This window comes from Juglans regia, chromosome 3 (genome assembly GCF_001411555.2).
Source record: "Juglans regia cultivar Chandler chromosome 3, Walnut 2.0, whole genome shotgun sequence".
In the NCBI taxonomy this organism is placed as follows: domain Eukaryota; kingdom Viridiplantae; phylum Streptophyta; class Magnoliopsida; order Fagales; family Juglandaceae; genus Juglans; species Juglans regia.
This window is the reverse complement of record NC_049903.1, coordinates 33,049,782-33,057,809: the sequence shown is the minus strand read 5'-3', so window position 1 is coordinate 33,057,809 and position 8,028 is coordinate 33,049,782. Positions and strand designations below refer to the sequence as shown.

General features: G+C 42.6%; 1 protein-coding gene across 1 annotated transcript; it reads left to right on the top strand.

The window, feature by feature from the left end:
* The first annotated feature begins 3,269 nt into the window (after window positions 1–3,269).
* LOC118348042 lies at window positions 3,270–6,756 on the top strand. The gene is made up of 4 exons (XM_035688788.1): window positions 3,270–3,342; window positions 4,149–5,080; window positions 5,528–6,526; window positions 6,715–6,756. The coding sequence occupies exons 1-4, from the start codon at window positions 3,270–3,272 to the stop codon at window positions 6,754–6,756; spliced, it is 2,046 nt and encodes a 681-aa protein (XP_035544681.1).
* Window positions 6,757–8,028: the final 1,272 nt, after the last annotated feature.

Here is an 8,028-nt window from a genome sequence, read left to right as displayed (position 1 = left end):
GCCACCTTATAACCCCCCAAGAAAAGGGAAGGGATGCCCACTATAGATACCCTTTTACTACATTGTTCTCGAATCCTCTGATTTCATTATTGTAAGGTTTTTAAATGGTTGAGTTAGTTGAACTTGATAATCAAGCCTAGAAAGGCTCTATCCAAGTCAAATGATATTACAGTCTTGGCTACAGGTTCCTATACTGCAAGAAAAAAAAAAAAAAGACCTAGACTCCTCCCATTGGAAAAATGATGCTTAATATTTTGGAGCCTTTTAAGGACAATTCAAGCCCCGGGGTTTGGTGGACTTTCTTGTCATATTGTCATAAATCTGTATGGTATTTTGGCAGTACTTGACAGGGCAAGTTTACCAAGTTTTAGATGGATATAATTTCTTTTTCTATATCATTCATCTATTATAATTGTGTATATATGCATTTTGTTGCTATTTGTTTAATATTTTGACTGATATATATAATAGAAAAATTAGGATTTAAAGCCTTGATTTGGTTTTTCTTTTTTTGTAATTCCCATTTTTGTTGTAATATGATATTATTTATCCGACAGACGTAAAGGCATATAAATAAAATTTGGGTATCGTGCTTACTTAAAAAAAAAAAAAAATCCACTTTGAGACCACAAACATGATTTGATCGAGGGTTTGAGGATTGAAAATGAGCTTTCATGTTAATAATGTTTAAGCCTTTCATTTTTCTCCAACTTTATTTCTAACCATTTTAATTTTAAATTTCCATACAATATCTACTATTTCACTTTTTTTTTTCTTTTATATGTTACAATATATTTTCTTTCGTAATTCATTTTTTCAACACATACTTTACTTAGATCTCAAACACATTATTTTCACTTTTCAAGTGTTTGTATTTTCTTCAGCAGTTTATGTGGTGATTAGATAACTTTAACTTCTCCCTCCTTTAGGGAGGGATAGGAGAGAGGATCAAATGGATGCTTTTAGAATGGTTCTTGAGGATGGCAGCTTAACTGACCTGGGTTGGAGGGGGAGTAAATTCACATGGTGTAATGGGCATGTCAATGAATCTGTTATCAGAGAAAGGCTAGACCGTGCTGTAGCTAACCATGCTTGGAGGTATAAATATGGTGAGACTAGTGTGGACATCTTGGCAGCTGTATGCTCAGATCATTGTCCTTTGTTGGTGTCCTGTACTAGAGCAGAAAGTAGAAGAGTGAGTCGAAGGGGCCATTCCTTTAAGTATGAAATAAGCTGGGATTTGGGGGAGGGATGCAGGGATGTGATAAAAGATGTATGGGAAAGGGATAGAAGACAATTGAGTCCACAAGAAAAAATAAAAAAATAAGTTGTCAGGGTGTAGGGGTGCTTTGAGCTTCTGGAGTAGAAGGAGGTTAAGAGAAGGGGATCAATTATTAAAGGAGAAAAGAGCCAGTTTTTTATATGGTGAGAGCATTAGCTTTTATTATGATTCGCTTACCTCTACCATCATGATGTTTGGCTAGCCAATTTCTTGGTTGAGTTAGTTCTGTGCTTTGATTTTTTTTTTCGACCACTTTTCTTTCTCCGTACACTTTTGCTTCTTTTTCTCTCTCCGTACACTTTTGCTTCTCTTGGCTTGTTTTTCTGTTCTTGCTTCTGGTATTGGGTTGTCATTAGTGGCAGTTACTTGGGGTGTTTAACATGTAGCTCAGTTGAGTTTAAGGTGGGGGGGGTGTTTGAGGGTGGTTGGGTGGAGTGGTTTTGGAAGGAAAATGTCCACTGTGAGAAGTGTAGCAATTGAGTCCAAGTTTTTTGAGGTGAGGGCAGATGGGAGTGGAGTGCTTATCACTGAGAGAGGGTGGAAAGGAATGCAAAACCTGAGGTTGGGATTGGACACTGCTCTTTGGGCGGCAAAAACCTTGGAGGGCTGTCATAAACATGGCAGTAAGGATTATTACTCTGTTTTCAGAGAAGGTAATAGAGCCTTCGTAGCGCAAAAAGGCTCTAATTCTCGCGGCATTTACTTGGCTCTGGTGGTCTATAGTGGAGGTGGTAGTAGGAGCTTCATTATAATTCCTGGAGACAGAAATGGGTGGGGGTGGAGAAAACTGGCTGAGGCATTGAGGGAGGTTGGCATTGTAGGTGGGAAGAGGAGAGTTCTTCCATCTACACAGGCAGAAACTCTCACGTCTGCTATGACGTACAAGGAGGCTCTATAGTCAACCCGAGATGTGCAAAAGTCAGATATGGCAGGCCTACTACGGTCAGGAAATCTCACTGTTTTGGGAGAAAATCAGAGACAAAATAGTAGTGGCAGGTGGGCTGGGCAGAGTGAGATAATTGTTTTGAAGGAATTACGGGATTTGCAGGCTTCGTTGGAGGAGATGAGTGTTAAAGTAAAGGGGCTTATACGCAGAGTTTTGGGTAAAGAAGAAGTGGGGCAGGAGTGTGGGGCGGGTGATAGAGGAAGAAACGGGGCAGGAGGTCTGGGTATTGAAGAAATGGGGCGGGTTGGGCCCATAGGGAAAGCCCAGGGCTATGGGTCAGCTCGAGCTGAGCCCATACCGCAGAAACTTTCTTTCTGGAGAAAGAAAGCAGGCCATCCTGCAGGCCCAGTGGGGAGTGGGTCAGCAGGCCCATCGGGGGGTGGGCCAGGGTCGCCGACGCCGGCACAACCTCAGTCGACGTCGACGGAGGAAACAGAGGCCTCGATGGAATTGTTGTCGGCGACAGAGAAGCATATCCCGAAACCCTCCGAGGTTTCGGGGTCGATGGAGGGGCCCGATACACATACAGCAAGACCGAGTCTTGGACAGGGGATGGAACAGAAGGGAGCGACGGCTCATGGGGAGGTAGTGGGTGGTCTGGCGGTGACACTACAACCGACGGAGGTGGATGTGGAAGAATTCGCGGAGGTGGAGGTGGAAGAAATCGCGGAAGGGGAAGGTCTGGAAGTGAGTTTGGATAAAGATGGGTGTGGGTTTTCATCAGGGACACCACAGAATCTCTCGGGGAGTCAGGGGTTACCCGGGACACCACAGAACCTCTTGGTGGAAAGGCCCGAGCTGCTGGCACATCCAGAAGGTGCTCGACAGCAAAGGTCACAGTGGTCCACAGCAAAGGTCACAGTGGAGTGTGGGAGCGCATCAGAGATGGTAGGAGAAAGTCAGTTGAAGATGATTGAACCAAATAAATGCTCTAAAGTGGGGGAGGAGTCTGCAGGAGTGGATCCGACTCCAATAAGAATGATTTTTCCTAATGTTTCAGATGATTGGGTATTGAAAAAGGTAGAGGAACTTTAAAGTTGCATGGGAATTTCGTGTAAAGGATATGAAGAACAGTTCAAGGCACTGATTACAGCCATTGAGGCAGGACAACATGGTACAGGGTTAAAAAGAAATAGGGAGTTAAAGAGGCTGACGTGGTCTATTAATTATGATGGAAAAGAAGGGAGTGCAAGTCGTACAAGAAACAAGGGGAGGGCTGGAACAATTGTTAAATGAAGCCTAGAATTTTGTGTTGGAATGTTAGGGGCTGAATGAGGTTAATAAACGTTTGCGAATAAGAGCTCTATTAAGGCAATGGAAAGTGGAAATTATCTGTTTACAAGAAACAAAGTTGAAGTTTATCGATAGAAGTATTATTCGGAGCTTATGGAGTTGTCAATACGTAGGCTGGTCATATTTGCCTTCGAAAGGGGCTTCGGGTGGAATTTTGATTATGTGGGATAAGAGGGTGGTGGAAAATAGTGATGAGTTTGTGGGAGAATATTCGGTTGAGTGTTTTTTTTTAAAACACAGAAGATAATTTTTTATGGGCGTTTATTGGGGTATATGGTCCCAATTTGGACAGCGAGAGGAGGTTGCTTTGGGATGAGCTTGCTGGCCTATGTTCTTGGTGGGAGGTACCGTTGTGTATAGGTGGAGATTTTAATGTGACAAGATTTTCCAGCGAAAGTTCAGGGGCGGGTCGACAAAACCAAGCTATGTTGGACTTCTCGGATTTCATTTTTGAGGTAGGCCTTATGGATTTACCACTAATGGGAGGCGATTACACTTGGTCAAATAATCAAGCCTGGTCAAGAATTGATAGATTTCTCATCTCTCCCTCGTGGGAGACACAATACTTAGAAGTAAGTCAAACTAGGCTTTCAAGGATATGCTCTGATCACTTCCCTATATTGTTAGCTTGTGGCGGTACTCAAGGGGGTAGAAGGTCGTTCAAGTTTGAGAATATGTGGTTAAAGATGGATGGATTTGTGGAGATGGTCAGGCAATGGTGGAATTCATACCTTTTTGAGGGCAATCCGAGTTATGTACTGGCTGGAAAGTTGAAAGCTTTGAAGAAGGACTTGAAGATTTGGAATGAACAGGTAGTTGGTGATGTAACTTTACAAAAGAAGAGTTTATTTCAGGAGTTACAAGGTCTGGAGGGTGTAGGGGAAGAAAATATCAGAAAATGTCAGGTAGTTGCTGAATTGGAAAGATTGACTTTAATGGAGGAAATTTCATGGAGACAAAAGTCAAGGGCCTTGTGGCTTCGGGAGGGGGATAAAAACACAAAGTTCTTTCATCGCATGGCCAATGCACATAGGAGGTTTAACTACATTGAGTCTTTGAGCATAGATGGAGATGTATCTTCAGATCAGGGTGAGATAAAAGAACATGTGGTAGGGCATTTTGAACTTTTGTTAGAGGAACCTTATCCATGGAGGCCCACAATAGATGGTTTAGCTTTTGAGGTAATTGACCAATATAGCATGGATTGGGTGGAGAGACCATTTGAGGAGGAAGAGGTAAAACGAGTAATCAGGAATATGAACAAAGATAAAGCTCCAGGCCCGGATGGATTCACAATGGCTTTTTTCCAGGTTTGTTGGGAGGTGGTGCGAGAGGACGTAATGCTGGTTTTTCAGGAATTTTTCAGTCATGGAAGATTTGAGAAAAGCTTAAATGCTACTTTTATTGCACTAGTCCCTAAAAAGGCCGGTGCAAGAGAGGTACAAGATTTTAGACCGATTAGTCTTGTGGGCAGTGTGTATAAGATACTTGCCAAAACTCTTGCTAACAGGATGAGCACGGTCATGGAGAAGATTATCTCTAAGTCTCAAAATGCTTTTGTGAGGGGGAGACAAATTTTGGACTCGGTTCTTATAGCTAATGAATGTTTGGACAGCAGGCTCAAGTCGGGAGATCCAGGTATCTTATGCAAACTCGATATGGAGAAGGCTTATGATCATGTAAATTGGGATTTTTTGATGTACATGCTGAGGAGATGTGGGTTTGGGGAAAAATGGAGGAAGTGGATGAGATACTGTGTGTCATCGGTTCACTTCTCGGTTCTGATAAACGGTGATCCCGTGGGTTTTTTTCATAGTTCGAGGGGGCTGCGACAAGGTGACCCTCTATCACCTCTCTTATTTGTCTTAGTTATGGAGGCTCTAAGTCGTATGGTGTCGGCGGCAGTAGAAGGAGAATTTTTTTCAGGTTTCTCAGTGGGAGATACCCATGGTTCCACTATTATTTCTCATCTATTGTTTGCAGATGACACTTTGCTTTTTTGTGAGGCAAATGAAGGGCATATACAATCTTTGAAGGCCATCTTACTATGTTTTGAAGCGGTATCCGGGTTGAAGATTAATCTTGCAAAGACGGAGATGGTTGCGGTTGGAGAAGTCAGAAATATTAGAGGGTTGGCGAATATTTTGGGATGTGGGGTTGTTTCGTTGCCATTGAAGTACCTTGGGTTACCGTTGGGGGCTTCTTTCAAAGCAAAGACAATTTGGGAAGGGGTGCTGGAAAAATTTGAGCGTAGGTTGGCCGGGTGGAAAAGGTTGTATCTCTCTAAAGGGGGGCGAATCACACTTATGAAGAGTATCTTATCCAATCTCCCCACTTATTACTTATCTTTATTTCCCCTCCCCGCAAGTATTGCTTCTCGAATAGAGAAACTTCAACGGGATTTTTTGTGGAGTGGGTTAGGAGATGAGCGTAAGTTCCATCTAGTAGGGTGGGAAAATGTATGTTCCCCTTTGAGAGACGGTGGGTTGGGGGTCCGGAATGTGAGGGCGTTCAATAAGGCCCTATTAGGGAAATGGTTATGGCGTTATAACCATGAGAGGGGGGCTTTATGGAAAGGGGTGGTGGATATGAAGTATGGAAGTGAAAGATGGGGTTGGTGTTCTAAAGAGGGTAGGGGGACATATGGAGTGGGGCTATGGAAGTTTATTCGAAAAGGATGGGGCTCTTTTGCTAGTAACACTCGTTTGCGTTTGGGGGATGGTAGTAGGATCAGCTTTTGGCAAGATGTGTGGTTGGGAAACACGGCCTTGAAGGATGCTTATCCTATGATTTTCAGAATTGCACGGGAAAAAGAAGCTATGGTGGCTGACTTGCGGGTTCTTAACCAAGGCACACAGGAGTGGACTATCAACCTCACTCGGGATGCACACGATTGGGAAGTGAATGAGCTGGTGGGATTTCTGAGCATGCTGTACAACATTACCACTGCTGCCACTTTGGAAGATACGATGGTTTGGTGCCCCTCTAGGAAAGGGAAATTTTCGGTAAGCTCTTTTTATGAATCCATTAATATGCACCAAAGGCATATTTTCCCTTGGAAGAATATCTGGAGGACTAAAGCACCGACAAAGGCTGCATTTTTTGTGTGGACGGCAGCTCTAGGGAAGATTCTGACCTTTGATAATCTTAGAAGACGTGGCCTTATTATTATGGACTGGTGCTGTTTGTGCAGAAAAAGTGGGGAAACGGTGGACCATTTACTTCTTCATTGTGAGTTTGCTCGAGATATATGGACTAATTTTTTCAGTAGAATGGGATTAGCATGGGGGATGCCGGGTAGGGTGGTTGACTTGTTAGCAAGCTGGAATGGGATCTCAGGAACAGCACAAATTGCAGCAGTGTGGAAGATGGTTCCTATATGTATTTTCTGGTGTATTTGGAACGAACGTAATGAGAGACTTTTTGAGGATCATGAACGCTCTTTGGAAGAGTTTAGGAACTTTTTCTGGAAGACCTTGTTTGTGTGGGCCATTGCTCTTGATTTGAATGGTCTTAGTTTTCATGATTTCCTTGTAACTGTTTCGAGTCACTAATTGGTGTATTCACATGTATACTTCTAGTGTACCTGGGCTATGCCTCTTTCATATCAATAAAATAACTTATTACTTATCAAAAAAAAAAAAGGAGAAAATGGGAGAACTAAAGAAGCTGTAGGAGGAAGAGAGTAATGCACAGCTGCCTCTTATTAAAGTTAAAAGTAAGGAAGTAGAGGAGTTGTTGGAGAAAGAAAACTTGAAATGGAAAGTTAGAGCTAAGAAACATTGGTTACAACATGGTGATAGGAATACCAAGTATTTTCATACCTGTGCTTCTCAAAGAAGGAGAAAAAACACAATTGTACATATCAGAGATGAGGAAGGGAGAAGTGTTGGGGGGAGGAGCAGATTGAGCAGGTTTTCAGTGAGTATTTTAGGGGGATTTACACATCCTCAAACCCTTCACTGGAGCAAGTGGAACACTGTTTGAATGGGCTAGAGTAGAAAATTGATGGTGAAAAAAGGAGAAAGATGGAAAGAAGTTTTACAACAGAGGAAGTTGAAAGGGCTTTAAAGCAGATGTCAGTTCTAAAATCCCCGGGACCTGATGGCTTTAGGGTGGGATTCTATAAAAACCATTGGGAGGTTGTGGGGAAGGAGACTAGTGAAGCTGTCCTAGAGTTCCTGAATGGTGGGGAAATGAGTGAGGGCATTAACCATACACTTGTAGCTCTAGTCCCAAAGGTGAAGATTCCAAGTTCAGTAAAGGATTTTAGACCAATTAGCCTCTGCAATGTCTTCTATAAACTAATCTCAAAGGTGATAGCTAATAGAATGAAAGAGGTGCTGCATGAGTGTATTTCCTTTAATCAGAGTGCCTTTATCTCTGGAAGGTTAATCTCTGACAATATAATGATAGCCTATGAGTTATTGCACTCAATGAAGACAAGGAAGAAAGGGAGAGTTGGGTGTATGGCAGTGAAATTAGATATGGCTAAGGCCTATGACAG

Coding starts and splice junctions, on each gene's coding strand:
- LOC118348042 (XM_035688788.1), top strand. CDS start 3,270: ATGGGAATTTCGTGTAAAGGATATGAAGAACAGTTCAAGGCACTGATT. Junction 5,081..5,527: donor CTAAGTCTCAAAATGCTTTT/GTGAGGGGGAGA, acceptor CTTTTTTGTGAG/GCAAATGAAGGGCATATACA. Junction 6,527..6,714: donor CTAGGAAAGGGAAATTTTCG/GTAAGCTCTTTT, acceptor CTGTTTGTGCAG/AAAAAGTGGGGAAACGGTGG.